Source organism: Pieris napi, chromosome 7 (assembly GCF_905475465.1).
Source record: "Pieris napi chromosome 7, ilPieNapi1.2, whole genome shotgun sequence".
Lineage (NCBI taxonomy): Eukaryota > Metazoa > Arthropoda > Insecta > Lepidoptera > Pieridae > Pieris > Pieris napi.
In genome coordinates this window covers 1760609-1777635 of record NC_062240.1, presented here as the reverse complement: position 1 = coordinate 1777635, position 17027 = coordinate 1760609, and the positions used below count along the sequence as shown (strand labels likewise).

The 17027-nt window shown below is 34.7% G+C and overlaps 2 protein-coding genes across 5 annotated transcripts in view; both read left to right on the top strand.

Moving 5' to 3' along the window:
* Nucleotides 1–2149, top strand: part of LOC125050805 (protein peste-like) — a 62086-nt gene extending 59937 nt beyond the window's left edge. For all 3 annotated transcript variants that reach the window (XM_047650828.1, XM_047650827.1, XM_047650829.1), the window contains exon 11: nucleotides 947–2149. In XM_047650828.1, coding sequence (XP_047506784.1) covers nucleotides 947–998 — 52 coding nt within the window. In that variant the 3' untranslated portion in view covers nucleotides 999–2149. The remainder of the gene's footprint in view (nucleotides 1–946) is intronic.
* A 1515-nt stretch (nucleotides 2150–3664) lies between these two features.
* On the top strand, nucleotides 3665–13095 carry LOC125050814 (protein FAM151A). 2 transcript variants are annotated; one of them, XM_047650842.1, is made up of 5 exons: nucleotides 3665–3798; nucleotides 5837–5938; nucleotides 6734–6978; nucleotides 11189–11431; nucleotides 12848–13095. In XM_047650842.1, exons 1-5 carry the CDS (start codon nucleotides 3768–3770, stop codon nucleotides 13079–13081), a joined length of 855 nt encoding a protein of 284 aa, XP_047506798.1. In that variant the 5' UTR covers nucleotides 3665–3767; the 3' UTR covers nucleotides 13082–13095. The 2 variants fall into 2 exon arrangements, with proteins under 2 accessions (XP_047506798.1, XP_047506799.1); XM_047650843.1 differs by lacking the exon at nucleotides 3665–3798 and adding an exon at nucleotides 5496–5640.
* The last annotated feature ends 3932 nt before the right edge of the window (nucleotides 13096–17027 follow it).

Here is a 17027-nt window from a genome sequence, read left to right as displayed (position 1 = left end):
TAATATCAAAAACCTTTCGGTTCCTAAACGCATTAGTGGGTGGGTTTCGATAAGTTACTAATACCACGACGTTATTCGTTATATTTAAAGCTCAGCTCTGTTTATAGAAAAGTATATTTTTGAAAACTAAAACAGTCTCGTTACACAGTTTTTACTAAAACTGTATGTCTTTTATGACAATTTGAAAACAAACTAAGACTAATTTAGTTTATGAGAACAAGGCCGGATTTAGAGGAAAGCAGGGCCTCCAAAATAGAGGCTTTGAAAAAAAAAGTTTTAAATTCCGACTGGTAACTAGTAAACAACTTTTCTTTTGATATATTTTTACATTTTTGTTTAATACTAAAAGAACAAGTAGATTCTTTAAGTAGTTATTTCACAATAGCTTATTGATTGCAAAACTCGACTGAATTCGTACTACTTTTACGTACTACGTAATACTTTTTTTTCATTATATTTGGAAAATAATATTGCCACCGCGTTCATTCCTTTGTTGTCCTGATGCCTCTAAATCCGGTCCTGGTAAAGAATGCAAATGACAATTGCCAAACGCTTAATACTTGTTAAAGCATGAAAAGGTTTTTCATACAATATTTAATATTAACAACAAAACACTCTTTCTAAAGTTGAACTGAGAAAGATATCTTCAAAGTCGTTCAAAAATCATGACATTACCTTAAAATTAACTCTACTATAGAAACGTTAATTTTGTATGGAAAACCCGCTCCATGAATTGAATCGCTAAAAGCTACAAGCTTCTGAAGCTTAAAATTAAATATTTATTTTGTAAAATTGAATTTGTGAATATCATGACAAGTTGCTGTGACTTTAGACTAAAGTAAAGTCTATATAATTTAAAAAGTACATTAATGTAAAGCTTGATTTTTGTTTTATTATAATGTTTGATCGGGGTCTCCTACGCCTATTTTGAATGTCGCTTGCACAGGAACGCACGCGGCGGTCGAGATTGCGCAAGACGAAGGAAAGGTCGCTCTTAAGGGATAGGCGCACGAGATCGCGGTTTTACATGCCATCCCAGGAGAAAGTACACTATATGTTAACTATATTTAACTAATTTTAATAATATGTAAATATTTTTCGTCCTTAGTGATAGATGAAACGAATAAGTAAATTTTTAGGTTAATAGTAAACTATTTCGTATATACGTACACCGATTGTAGCATTTTTCATAGTTTTATAAAATTCGAAATGAAGATTTTTATTATTTTTTATAAGTGATAATTTAAATACATGCGTATAAAGTGGGCCATAGACGGATCGCATGTTGCAGTCAAGACCGACTGCAATATGCGGTCGCCGCACGGCGATCTGCAGTTTCCATACTAAATTCATATCCGCAATACACGGACCGCTCGAGCGCCTGAGCAAACCGCATATTGCAGTCGGTCTTGACTGCAACATGCGGGCCGTCTATGGCCTGCTTAATGCATTGATTTTGCTTGTATTACATTGTTTCTATCACCACAATGTATTATTTCCACAAGATTTTTAAGATTAAGGATTTGGTAAGCCAGTTCAATATCGTTGAGAAATATAGACATATTCAGCACAGGTATTCTATAACTTGCAATATCAACGGTTGTCTTTACGTAATAGCGCTGATTTCCTTGGGATCGCGCCGTACAAAAACTCAATATAAAATCGGGATCGCAATCGCTATCGCTACTGAAAAAAGGCGCAGCCCAGTTTGTAAAGTTTTGTCATAATATTGCTGTTAATAGAGAGTTATCTTATAGATACTGAAACTTTTATTCACCCTTAAGGAGCCCAACTATAGCGTATAAATATAACAGTTATATTTAATAATTAAACCTGTATATTGTATAATGTGTTTATATGATAATTTCCGTGATTTCGTGTGGATACAGGAAAGTAGATAAAATTCTACACGTAACATACTTTACGATAATTGTCATTTAGATGAGATTATTATAGATATGAACAAAAATTCTAACAATTGTATTTCCTATTTTCTATGCTGTTGTATGGCCTAGAAAAAGATGTATGTTGTATTTATAGACGTAGACATATGACCGCTCTCTATGTATTTTTTTGACAAATGTCATACAGGGTTTAAATGCATTCCATAACAATGATGTGATGTTGATATTAAATGAATTGTTCTAAGTGTCTTTGTTTTTTTTTAACTTTCTATTGAAAAAACAGCGCCTGCAAGAATCTTAACAAACTACCTGAAAATATGATGCAAAATTTAATTAGCGCCTGTGGAATTTTAATTGCAGTGTCTTTTAAAGTAATAAAAAATATTACGCAATTGTAAGAATATGATTTATACAGCTATCCTTAAACGATCACGCTAAATACAAATAATAATAATTAAGCCTCATTTCATCCATATTTACACTTAAAATTTTATAAGAATTTTTTTCAAGAATCTCTTATAGAGTAACTGTCACCATATTTTTTTCCCATTTATCTCCCAATCTTCCCCACCAATTTGTTTAAGCTCGTCAGCACACCGTGCAAGAGGGTTACCTCTCTTTCTTTTCCCTGGTGGCCCTTTCCACCTTGTTACCCTGTTTGTTCATCTGCCATTGATCATGCTAGTGATGTCGCCCCCCATTTTCACTAAATTTTATTGCAATTGGATAACGCATCGATAAACAAATACAAAAATGCGGTATTAAATCGTCTTAAATACTTTCTGCAAATGCAACCTTTAAAACTTTTAATATATAGATGCAAAAAGTATTTTTGTTTTAGTTTAATATCTATCTATATATATCGTCTAATACCTTAAACGCCGCACGTATTACGTCAGTACAAAATAATCTGATTGCCGTAAGGTAATTATTTAATCAGGATGAATCAAATGATGATTAATATTTATTAAGCTAACCGTCTTTATATAGATTGTTTCAATTTTAAGTACTGGGGGTAAGATTCAGAACTCCAGTATGTCAAATGGTTATTGAGTTTTGACAAACAGGAGTTGTTCTAAGTAAGGGTGAGAATTAGAAATCAATATGTCCCTTTCTGAACATTATTACCCTTAGATATTCAGAGTCGATACTTAGAGCTGAGTGTTTCTCCCGTGTGTCAACATTTGATTGGATATTTTTTTTTTAAATGGATTATTTGGCTTGCGAAAAAATATATTGTGTAAATTTCAAAATCATGTTCTATATAAATTTTCGTGATTAAATGAATTCAAAGTTTCAAAAATTTGCTATTTTTGGATTGTTTTTCTATAAAGCGAAGTTACTTAAATCGTGTATCAAACTTTCAAAATGGATACATAAACCACTCAACTCCACTATATATAGTTATATAGTCCATACTTCAAGAAATGATGACGAAAAATGGAAGGAAACAATGTTCTTTTTAACCACAAGTGATAATAATAGAACAGCGAGTGCAAACCCTGGCTGACTAATTAAATTTTCTCGTCTTAGACGCAAAAAATCAACGGTTTGTGTCAGGGACATCACTGTGTACAGCGAAAACTAATCAAAGAAAGTTGGCAAAATCTGTGGCAATGCTTTTTTTTTGTAATTTATTAAATCAGAAAGAGCTGATAAGTGCATATGCCCTTACACACGTCATCTGTCAATTTAAGATAACTCCTATCTCCCCTGAGTCCTTGGCGTCACAAATTGCTACAATCAAGATGACAATTGGGTGATTTTTCAATCAACAGGTAGCATCCTGCGCTCAGATCACGGCAGGAACCCGCGGAGCAATGTTTCATACATGACTTATTTAAGTAAAACTGTGAAGTGAAAATGTTGAAAATTTTAATAATTCTCGCTGTTGGTAAGTTTTTAAATTTTGAATCATAGCAATTGTATTTAGGTTTAATATGAATTTTAACATGTTTTATTAGAGTTTTAGTCCGCAATATTTGAAATCGAGAACCTTGATAACAAGTTTCTTACTACACCGAACATATTTCTAATATCAATACATATTTATTAAAATATTTTGAATTAAATATTAAGAAATTTTTCGTATCTAGTGTTTATAAATTTAGAAACCCAATTGATAAATCCCAAAGAAATGTTTATGAGTACTTGTTTAATGGAAGCATTGCTTAAACCATCGTTTCTCAACCATTTTTATGTCGTACGACCCACGAAAAAGTTAAGTAAAACAGTCTTGCGAACCCGGCACTGTATAATTGTGATTTAGTTCTATAATTATTCATTCCATTAATAAACGAAACTTTTGTACATATATTATGTAGTTTGTATTTATTATTTAGACTGTAACCCCCTTTGAAAACGCGACCCTCCGCTTGAGAAACGATGGCTTAAACCAATGAATAACTAATTCTTCATATTGCGATGATTTCATCAGATGAACATCGCAATTAAGAACTTATCCTTAACTAGGTTTTGCTATAAAACTCAACACTCATTGAACGACACCACTCGATATAAACTTTCACTAGTAACTTTGCCGTGAATGCCACAATAGTGGAAGATAATATTAACTTATTATAAACTCTAATAAAATCCTTCTATAATGATTTTCAGCTATTTTATCTAACTCGGTCCTTTAGAAAACCAGCCCCGGCTTCTCACGGCTGAAGATTATTGTTTTAAGTGTTTTAGAAATAACTATGTTACTCAAGGGTATTATATAAGTAGAATTCGAATAAGGTAATAACATAGTTGTCTTTGTGTTAAAACAAACATTGTACATACATATATGTATTTGCCTTTGATAAGTAAACTGTAAAATAAATTTGATATTATTACCACAATATTGTATGGTTATATCTGAGATGGCAAAGCAACCGGGGGTGATGAGATCGGGCCGGGTAAGCTTTGTTGTACATACTTGGACCAAATCCAGCAGGTACTACAGAAGTGTCAAAGGTACCCATAACCGACGAGCATGGATGGTGAATGTATGAAAGTTGATGAAGCGAGAGTGGTACGTAGGACCGCAAATGGCGATCCGTGAGAACAGATTTCTTTGAGTAAATATGGGCCTTACATATTTGCTACTTGTTATATGACAGGCGCAATAAATAAAGTCGGCAGAATATCCACGTGAAATAATTTTTCTAGCACATCCTAAATGTATTCGTTCGGACTTAATTAAATACGCCATTTTTTTACTAAAACTATCAATCAACTGGCTATAAATGCAATATAAACAAAATGATTTTTCTGACTCAAATTATAAGTCTGAAAATAGACTTCAAAGATTAGTTAAAGCGGTCACATCCGCAAGTCCAATTATATCTAGGTCTCTCGACATCTAGAATGTACAATAAAATCTAGATGTCGGCTATCAAAATATGAATCTTGAGTAAATCTGAAAAACATACGTACATAATTTAAATGCGTAAAATGTGTTTACGGTAACATAATTTGTATTATATGTAAATTACTATTAGTATATAAAGTTGGGTTAAATATTATTTTTGTGGCTTTATTATAAAAGCGCCATCTATGTCAGACAGCCGGTACTACAATATCACGAACAAATAGCTGTACGTGTCACTGCCAAGGACATGATACATGAAAACGAAGTGTAACAAGCCGGCTACAATCTTGCTTAATATTCTTCATTGTTTATTCTAAATCATAATTTCGAGTGTAAAAATAACAAACCACGGCGATAAGTGTTTTGGAAATTTGTTATGTAAGTAAATTGAGATAACATCACAAATATTTTATATTATTGTACCAATTTGAAAATGAATTACTATTTACTAGACAGCTGATGCGTGTGACGCCATCTTTGCTGTCTGTTACTTTGACATTTGACAGTGCGTAAGTATTGCTAGCATTACAGATTAAGATTGTTTTATTTAAAAGTATGTAAAAATTTTTTATAGCGAGCGCAATAAATGGTGAGGAGGAAGTCATGAAGAATCTAACTACAGTTACTTGGGCGCATGCGGTAAACAACAAAACATATCTTGAAGCTGCTTTGGCAAGTAAGTGAATAGGCTGATGACGCACAGGTAACAGATAATAAACGAACAAAGAAATCTTCAGTTAACTCATACAATGTAATTTACTACTTCGTGTCGCTGCCTTGTTTGATAACGCACTTTGCGAGTTATACTCAGGAGTTCCTGGGATCAAATCCAGGCGAAAATAACAGCTACTTGCAGCATGTAAAGATCACAAACTAATCCATCTCTAGTCCTACTAATTTATTTCGTATATTGATGCGAAAATATATAAACAACGTTCGTATATATGTATCAATCACATACTTCACAGCTGTAAATAAATACGTGTCATGAGTTAATCTAGTAAGAATGTTAAACGCTTTAATTGATATCAATCAAGGAATAACGTAAAGTGTAGACGAAACACACCAGACCAGCTGTCGCGTCTGCTTCTTGGAAAGCTTCGTGATTAATTAACATTTTACGGTCACGAATTAAATGTGTTAAGATGATATTGTAGATACATTATGTACAACAATTTACTCTCATAAAGAATTGGCGCCAGATTTCAGCATCTGATTGACTTTTGAGTCTCAAAGTAAGTTTAAGGTTTAAGCTTAGGTAAGCTTCAGAGTTGATCCAATAGACTGTTTGCCACGCGGAGTCTTGTGTGTGAAACTTTGAATCTTACCTTTAGATATGCCAGTTTCCTCATAAACGGGCACGGGTTGGGCATGGGCATTGGGCATGGGTTCAGTAGACCTCAGGATGCAGAACCACTTGCTTAAATACTCGGCAGTTTACGTAGTTAAAATTAAATTTACTTTATTATAGCCGATGTTTCAATGCTGGAAGCTGACGTCGTGTTAGGTCACGTGAAGGGCAAAGATGGTCCTCCGATTCCGATAATGGCGCATCCCCCAGCGACAACATCAGATCTTACATTAGCAGACTTCCTTACTGCCGTATCCCAGTACAATAATCTGAACTCAAAGCAAAAAGGGGTAAAATTGGACTTTAAGACAATCGAGGCGTTCGAAAAAGCCCAGGATCAGATTGCCCCATTCGCAAAACCAGATGTAAGTTATTTATTAAATAAACTATATTTTAAGGTACACCATGATATTATATGCGTGGCCAACGTGGATGGTGAAATACTGGACGTACTAGAGAAGCGTCAAAGCCACCCATAACCGACGATTATGATTGGTGTTTTTTTTTTAACCCTAGAAAGATAACGTGCGCCTCAGAGGCGCCCGCGAAATATATATTTCGCTGCCATTTTGTTACCGACGCGCATACAAGTTTGTGTTTCCGGGCCAATTCAGTCCTTGGTCATCACTTCCGAGAGACTACTGCTTCTGTTCGGTAAGTACCACAGTTTTGCTGTTAGAGCGATGCGTTGCGCTCGGGAGGCGCATGTTTATCTTTTGTGTAACTTTCGCCACTTTCATAGTGATTTTGTTTTTAAAAAAATTTACCAATGTACGGTAAGTTTAAAGGTAGGTTTTTTTTATTGGTGAATACTTATTGTAATTAATTGTTTTTAGGACCGTTTTAGCATCATGGCGAGCAGAAGAGTGTTGGATGAAAGAGAAATTGTTTCTTTATTGAATGAAGAAGATGAAGGCGCAGATGTCGGCAGTGACAGTGAGATCGAGGACCATGTAAGTGAAGACAATGTGCAAAGCGATACTGATGATGAGTACGTAGATGAAGCTATGATTTATGAACATTCGGATGATCCTTCATCGCAGAATGTCACTGAAAATACTGGACATTACCAACGTCGACTAATGATGTGATCAGGGGCAAGAATAGGCATGTTTGGGCTACTGCTAAAGGACAAAATAACAGAAGAACGTCTGCGATCAATATAGTTCATTCCAATAGAGGGCCTAGTCGCATGTCTCGAAATATTTTTGAACCACTTACATGCTTTGAGATATTTATAACTGACGAGATTATGCAAGAGAAAGTATTGAGAATATCCTCCCACAAACTAACCGAGAGATGTCTGAAGAAGCTGATGAGGAACCTCCAGCTAAAATTTGACGGTACTGTAGCTTATATACAAAAAAAAGAAGAGAATGTCCAAGATGAGTTGCACAATGTGTAAAAAGACAGTGTGCGGAGAACATAAAAAAGATGGTGGTAACAAGTGTCTTTAGACGTTGATTTTTCCAGTATTTTTTTAAAATTGAGGCTGTTTATATAATAATTAATTAATTAATAAGAAAAAACACTATAAAAATTACCTATTTTTAAAAAATTCTACCTAAGTACAGAAGACTTCTAATTTTTGTTAAGGGTTTATAAATACCTACAAATTTTCATATTTTGAATAAAAATTTATGATAATACTTATGTATTTTATTTACTTATTAATAATTCAACAATTTACAGTAGTGAATGAAATAAAAATAATTGACATTCATTAAAAAAATCTGCTATTAAAATAGTGCGCCTCTCAGGCGCATGTTTATCTTTTCAGTACAAAAAAATAACGTTATCTTTCTAGGGTTAAAGACAATTCACACCAATTGACCTAGTCCCATGCTAAGCTGGTGAAGCTTGTGTTATGGGTACTAGGCAACGGATATACATACATATTATAAATAGATAGACATATATAAATACATATTTAAACACCCAAGACCTAAGCACAACACCAAATGCTCATCACATCGATTCGCAGTCAGGGGTGCTAACCATTAGACCAATGAGTCGTCATAATCTTGAAAGTGGATAAAGCGAGAAGTCAAAGTCAAAATCATTTATTCATTTAGGTAACACAGTGTACACTTATGAACGTTAAAAAAAATACATATTAAGTGCTAAATGATTCTAATTTTACATTTACTGACAGTTGTCAAATCAAGGGCGTAGAACGGACGAGAAGAACTGGCAATAAACTTTTCGACAGCGATCTGAGATTTCGACAGAGATCTGCCTACTCCTACAGAAAGAGTGTGTATTAAAAAATACATGTGATTGCAACGCCTCGTACATTTCCCTATATAAATTTATAGTTGTCAAATGCGTTTTCTTAGAAAGTGCTCGTAAACACTTGGGATTACAATCTTAGCGTAATGTTTCACTTAGATTGTAAAATTTATGGCCTGTTATCTTAAAAATTCTAACACATTAAACAAGTAGGTACTAAAACATGATACACTAAAAGGCACTTAAATTCACTAGAAAACAATGACACATCGAAAAACTACTGAACACCGTAAAACTAAACTAAACGTGCTGACCAGGATTTCTACTTGTACACTTTTGAACGTCAAAAAAGAAATACATATTAAATGCTTCTAATTTTACATTTTCTGCCAGTTCTCAAATCAAGGGCGTAGAACGGAAGAGAAGAACTGGCAATAAACTCTCCGCCACTCTTTTTAATCGCCAAGTTATTTCTTTACACAATGTTTGTAAGAAGCTGCAACCATTACACCATGTTCCACATGACTTCCTAAGTAATTAATAATAAATTAATAAAAATAAAATAAATTAACATAACATTCATAATACTTTTTCAAATCACTACGAGCCCCGATGCAAAATAGTTTGTCTAGTATAGAAAGTAGTGCAAAGCGTAAAATATAGGAAGTAAATATATTTTGTAAAATAATTTAGAACGATTAATAAAAACTAAACCACAATTTGAGGAACATTTTAAAGTTTATTTTAACATAACTGAATTTCTTTCATGACTTTACTTAACATAATATTAAAAAAAAAGACAACGCAAAAGTATTCGTCTACCCTTGTCACTCACGCAAAATAGTTCGTCTACCACTTAGTTGTGTCGCCTTTGCTCTCAATGACAGCTTTAATGCGAAGAGGCATGGTTGCTACCAACGCTGCACACTCAGACAGATAGATATACAAAAATAATGAAGTTAGAAAAAATCTCACAGAAAATTTCACACTAGACGAACCATTTTGCATCGGGACTGGTAACTATGGCCGCACGCTGCTGGTATAGGAAAAACACCAACTATTAAAAACTAACCCAGGTAGATATTAAGTAATAAAAGGCTTATAACATAAATAATAATATGTAATACATTATTTTAGAAAACAATACGAGAGAAATCAGGCTAGATTTTCTAACCATCTTAAATTTATGAATCACCCTACACCTTATTTATTTAGACCTATTGTTTCTATAAATAGCAATATATCTCTCCGACCTTTAACTGACACTCATATTCCATTCAATCCTCATATGAGTCATGTAAATAGCTCGTTTAACTAATTGCTTTGAACACATTCGGTCAATTAAAGTCCACACAATTCTCGCTGTAATGGAGATGAGACACGAGTTATGTTGACATATACGCGCTACCCAATTCCATCAATTCGTAAGAGATCGTTTTAGATTTAAATCCTAAACGTTTGTAATATGTAGGTACGTTATCAAATAAAGAGTGAAGATCCCTAGTTCCTAATCTGCTGTTTTGCTGGTAATTTTTTTTCTGCTTTACAAAAATTTCTGATATTATTATTGTATTTTTCATTTTTTATTAACATTTTATATTAATTTGACGGCTCATTGGTCTTGTGGTTAGTACCCCTGACTGCGAATCCATGGGGTTCGATCCCCGGCTGAGACAAACATCGATGTGATGAGCATTTGGTGTTGTGCTTAGGTCTTGGGTGTTTAAACATGTATTTATATGTCTATCTGTCTATATCCGTTGCCTAGTACCCATAATATAATATATAACACAAGCTTCACCAGCTTAGCATGGGACTAGGTCAATTGGTGTGAATTGTCCAATCATATTATTAAATATTATTAAATAAATGTTTACCTAAATTGTCACAGATTTTAGATAATTACCGATAACTACCGCTTTATTATTATAATAACATTTTAAATAATCGTTGTTATAATAATAAAGCGGTAGCTTTTAAGTCATCATAATTTATTAATACAGAAAACACTATTAAGAATAATGTTCTACAAACAAAGGCGATCTTTGTATTGTAGACTTCCGCGTTATACTTGTTGTAAATCAAAACCCTACGGCATTGAAGTAATGTTCATAATTCAATGTTATATTTCAACTGAAATGACTAACTTTTGAAAATTAAGACCTGGTAATGTGAAAATATTTCTTGTATTACAAGTTGTTACTATTATTCGAATTAAGGGTTTTTAAATATGTTAACGCTAAATTAACTTGAGACAATTAACGAGACGTCCTTGAGAAGCTTTTGAAATATTTCTTTGTGTTTTTGATAGCTGTTAGATATTTTATAGCTGCTCTTCAATAGGTATCATTCCCACTGTGGCTGAACGCTGACATCCTCGCGGGTCCGATAGACGCGGAGACCAAGCCAGTAGACCCCGAAAAATTCCTTACCATGGGATCAAAGCATAAGCGAGCTGTTCTCTCTGTGGGCTGGACTACGCATTATGGTGGAAATAATACTGAAGGGGAATACAGTCGTGACCAGATTGGTTCAATGATACGACTCCTCAATGAGAATCATGTTAATCAGACTGTTACGTTTCCGGTAAGTAGTTTTATTCCATGTTCGTCTTAGCAGCAAATTTATAATAGGTGCCAATGTAGAGTAATTATGAAGAGGTTATCGCTGACACCGAAGCCTATTTTGAGGCTAAATCGTACTACAACAAAGGAAACCAAAAATTTATTGACTGCCATAATCGTTGTAGCGCTCTTAAAACTATATTGAATAATCAAATCAAATTCTATTAAAAAAGATGGTTTCTTTGTTAGACTAAGAACTTTTTAGGCCACCTATTATGCGAATAGAGGGAGTAAAGGAGGGATGAAAAGAACCTAAAAAACCTACCGTAGGCCTTATTTGTAGTTGTAGTGCACATGTAAGTTATGGTATGTTTCAACCATGATATCTAAGGTAACAGACGGAACGATACGGGTAAGCACATAGGTTCAAGTTGCTATGACTTGCAGAAACGTGCAGAAATCCTCGGAACAGTGAGGTTGCTCCGTGAAGCCTGCGAAGGAAGCTTCTGTGCTTTTGGAAGGAGTTAGGCTGGCTTAGATAGCCAGGACTTAAGAGTCAAAGTGTGGAGACTGAGTCCACAAACCAATAAGTACCTACTTGAAGCACGTTATTCGCCTTAAGACGTCAGGAACGAACATTGAAAGTTTTTGATTATCAACACCTTTTTGTATCTGTTGAATAAAATAAGTATTTGCAGAAATTTTCTCAATTTAAAACTAACGTGCTTGTTATTTATTAAATAATAATTATAATAGTAACGTTAAACTAATGGAGTTCCTTTCTTATTGGCAAGTATAATTTTAACGTTTGTCTTATTTTGTTGAAGCGCTAGAGTAACTAACGAAGTCGGAAGTGTTCATGAATTTAACGACGATATATTATTATTCATTATTATTACTAAGACTTTATTGCTGACACATAATATATTAACACTTATTTAAGTTACATAATCTAACTTAATGTAATAACATCATATGACCCGTTTTTGGTAATCAGCGTGTCCTGTGACACATAGGCCTCTTCCAGCTGCTTCCATTCTTTTCTGCTCTTCTTGTCCAAGTTGTGCCTTCTATTCTTTTTATATCGTCTGCCCATCTTTTGCTCTGTCTTCCCCTTTCCGTTTTCCATTGCGTGGTTGCCACGTTAACGACGTTATAATAATGCTAAATTAAATTTTTTTCTAGTTTCGTAAATGTTGAAACCTTTTTGTATATTTAGTATGGATTCCATCTTTGGCTATATTTTTAGTATAATTGTTTTTTTTGTATATAATTAAAGTACGAAACAAATAAATACGTTACTATGGCTATTTTATAAAAAAAATATAAAAATTGACATACCTAAAATCTAATTCTATGCGTGTTTTTGTCATTGTTTACATCTATCTCACACAAAATCTCTTCCAAAGATTATTAAAATAATGTATTCCGAATTTAGGTCCGCGCCGGTTTAGCATCGAACAGCCAACCTGTCATCCTGGATCTCCTTCGTGAGACCGCCTACCTGAACTCGTCAATCACTGTGTGGTCCAGCGAGGGTGATTCTGTGGAGGTGGATCGACTCCGTGCTTTGCTCCTCACCGTGGGACTGGAGAGGACCTACCTGGATGTTCCACAGGAGCTCTCAGCCAGGTTGCGTCTTCCATCTCCCGATGCTAAAACAAAGAATTAAATGCATTGTCATTACTTGTTTCTTTATTTTCCTTTTCTACCGAAGGTTTTAAATTGTGAATCAATTGCATACGTTTAGAACTGAAATTCTATTTACCCTTAGATTTAAACCATTATTCATACACAAGGGACGAAACAATTTGTCAGACTTACATAAAAAATATATTTGTTTTCTTAGTGATATCTAATTATTGATTTATGTGTTACCACAACATTAAATTGATTTTCAATCATTTCGTTTTGTATAATGTATAAAACGCCGACATATTTCTTCACCTTTGTCATTGATTGCTTCTTTATTTTCGAAGCACAAAATTAAGACACACACACACACTTACAAACAAAATATGAAAAGCGGTACCGTTCCTACAACATGCGGACACAACCAGCGATAAAAACTACAAAAATACAAACTATAAAAAAATTGTATCGAGAATAATCGGTACCCTAACCGAGGCCAAACAACCATGAAACACGTCAAAACTATGCAATATCTTCTTGTTAAACTCGCTGTTAAAGAATAAATTAACCTAAAAAAGGTATTTCTAGTTTTGCTCTCTTAAATCAGTGTTGTAAATTGCACCATTCTTTAGATATTTAATCTACTATTAGAGATAATTGCGGTGACTAGTAGGTAATTTACAATTTTATCTATGGTGGTCGCTTGCATTTGTTTCGAAACCGCATGAATGCACTCAGCAAGCAATGCAAATGAATTTCAAGTGGCTCAATGAACAAAGTTACTCCGGATATGCACGTGTTGCATAATGCATCAATACTAGCTTTCAATAAGCTTTCCTACATTTTACCATGTTAAGCTCATTTTATAACATAAACCAATATACAATAAAAGTACTTACTTTTTACTTTAATTGATAATATGTTCAGTGATAAGAGTGCCCATGGACACTCACATTGCCAGGCTCGCAATTGCGTTGCCGGCCTTTTAGTACTTAGTACGCTCTTTTCTTGAAGGACCCTAAGTCGAATAGGTTCGGAAATAAATTAGCTGGTTCCACATAGTGGTGGTTCAGCAGAAACTACCTTAAAAACGCTTAGTTGTGGAGCGACGGACATCGGATGATGAAACTCAGCTGCAATTATTAATCCGAACAAACCTGGAATCTCCGTGGTAAATGCGGTAGAAGATGCAGAAAGATCTCTACGCAACTTAAATTGTCTTTAACTATAGTGATCCGGCGAACCTCGTTCCGCCTAATAGTTAACGAATAAGCAGAATTATGACTTTTTAAATTGCAACGGTATGTTTTTCCTTTAAAAGAGAGTGGTTAATAAGACCATTGCCCCCGGGGTTTGAACCTGCGTCCTGGATGAGTGTCGCTTGACCCACTAGGCCAACTGTTCTCCAAAATATCGATACCTGCGAATAAAATTATATAGTTGATGTATTCTATTTATGTACAAAATTTTCTCCCAAGCGCTATAAATAAAAATTTTCATACGGACAGCATATGTGAGGAATATTCTATAATGTATGTCTAGAGTGTAAGTAAATATTTAATTTAATCTGGCAGCTTTAAAACGGAGAAAGGAAATTAATCCTAGTTGAATATCTAAAAGATAATTTCTCTTTCTAAACTATTTCTAGGTAATGAATTAGACGATTGTAAGATATTTGTGAAGATTAATAACTGATTTGATTTCTTATTAGTACTATTATATTGTTCCCTTTGGAGTAAAGACTCTTGGGCCGTGGGGTTCAAGTGCACAGGCGCTAATTAAATATTTAAGTTGACGTCTGGTAGATAGTACCGGTGGCCTCAGAGCTGGTGCATTCCTCGCTCATGGAAAAAGTACGGCAATACAGCGAGGAAATTCTGCTAGCGTTGCAGGTCAACGCCACGAAGCCACAGGGACCATACTAAGTATTTAAATAAGTTTTAATTTTCTATTATCTATTAATATGTAGGTTAAGAATATTATAATATATTTGTGTGTTGGCAATTAATATAATCTGTAGTAATAAAGAAATGTTTTATTAATACATATAAGTCATTAAAATAATGACAACCCTAAAGATCATAAACACCCTTCTATTAACTTCCAAGGAATTGCATCAAGAGTGCGCTACAGTGTTGCCATTCGTAGAAACATTCAATGTAAGGTCTATATTTTACACTTTAAATGTGTAAAAGAAAGAGCATAACAAACATTTCATACGAATACGTGTTCAATACTTTGTCAGAATCGAGTAAATATTCTAGAAGGAATCAAAACTGCGTTGAATTAAATGTATGAACTTCGGGTTCATGATAACCTAATAGCCGAAATTAAAATAAACCAGTGGCACTACAACCTTATTAGGTCTGGGCCGTAGTATCTGTTTCATTGATCATCATTTGTCAACCTAATAGGCAAGTAGGTGATCAACCTCCTCTGCCTGACACACGCCGTCGAGTTTGGTCTAAGGCAAGTCGGTTTCCTCACAATGTTTTCCTTCACCGTTCCAACGAATGTTAAATACTGATTGGTGTAAAGCTGGGGATCGAACCTACGGATTATAGTCGCACGCTGAAGCCAACTTCTTCTTCAAATTTAAGAGCCGTGCTCTTGTCTGTGGGTTAATCGCCACTCAGTGCGGTTCTGCGTCAGTGTCTTGACTTCCTGGTATGTCACGACCTCAGCTTTTGCCTTGATCTGGTCTATGTAAGCTATTCTTGGTCTTCCTCCTCCTACCTTCTCTCTTCCCCTCCAAGATGGTCTTAAAGAAGTTGTCGTGTCGCACCAGGTGTCCACAAGCCAACACTGCTTGCATATACATGCAGAATATTAATAAACTAATAATAGGTTGGGGAAAAAGTTTCTTCGCATTTTTTAAGAAAATTCAAAACATTTTTTGAAATAGTTTATTTACATTTAACTAAAGTATGTAGGTACCATTTTGTTCGATATTTTTTTGCCATCATTTAGGTAGGGACATGATCCCATTGCTACAGAAATTTTGGGGCTTCTGATCAAAATACCGCGACAATTGGTTTTGGCAGTCCTCTCGTGATGTTAACCTGACACTGCCTAAAGAATTCTGAAGAGACTGAAACAGGTGGAAATCTGAAGGTGCAAGGTCAGGACTATACGTCGGATGCATTATCACCTCCTAGCCAAGCTCTCTTAGTTTTTGCTGAGAGGCTAAAGATGTGTGAGGTCTAGCGTTATCATGATGAAATACCACACCCCTTCTGATGATTAATTCCGGCCGCTTTCTCTCAACTTCTTGCTTTAATCTTATCAGTTGTTCGCAGTAGAGTTCAAAATCGATGGTCCTGCCTGGTGGTAACAGCTCATAATGAATAATGCCCTTCAAATCCCACCACATACACAGCATCACCTTGTTGCGAGTTATCCCGGGTTTCGCCACAGTCTGGGAAGCCGGACCGACCTTTGACCACGACCTTTTTCGCACGTTGTTGTCCTACGTGATCCACTTTTCATCATCAGTTGTCAGCTTCTTCAAAAATGGTTCGCTTCCATTAAGTCGTTATAAAGAATCAAAAATGAGTACACGGTTCATTAGGTTTCTTACAGTGAGCTCGTGAGGTACCTAAATATTGACCTTTTTTGTGTACCCAGTATTTTTCAAATGCGCCAAAACTTTTTTGTGGTCAATTCCCCGTTCTTCAGCTACGTCTTAACCACTGATATGCCGATCTTGCTCCACTTTTTCAAAAATGGCATCCATTTTATCCGTCACAGGGCGACCAGGGCGACTTGGATCTTTGACATCAAAATTTCCGGATTGAATACGCTTAAACCAAATTTGTACTACTGTCACAGACACTGCGCTAAGGCCATATTAACATCACAAATTTCTTTCGCGGCTTGTGTTGCATTTTGACCTTTTTGGTAGTAAAATTTTAAAATGTATCGAATTTCTTCATTCGATTCACTCATCTTGACGGTACGAAAAATAAATAAAAAACAAACATTAT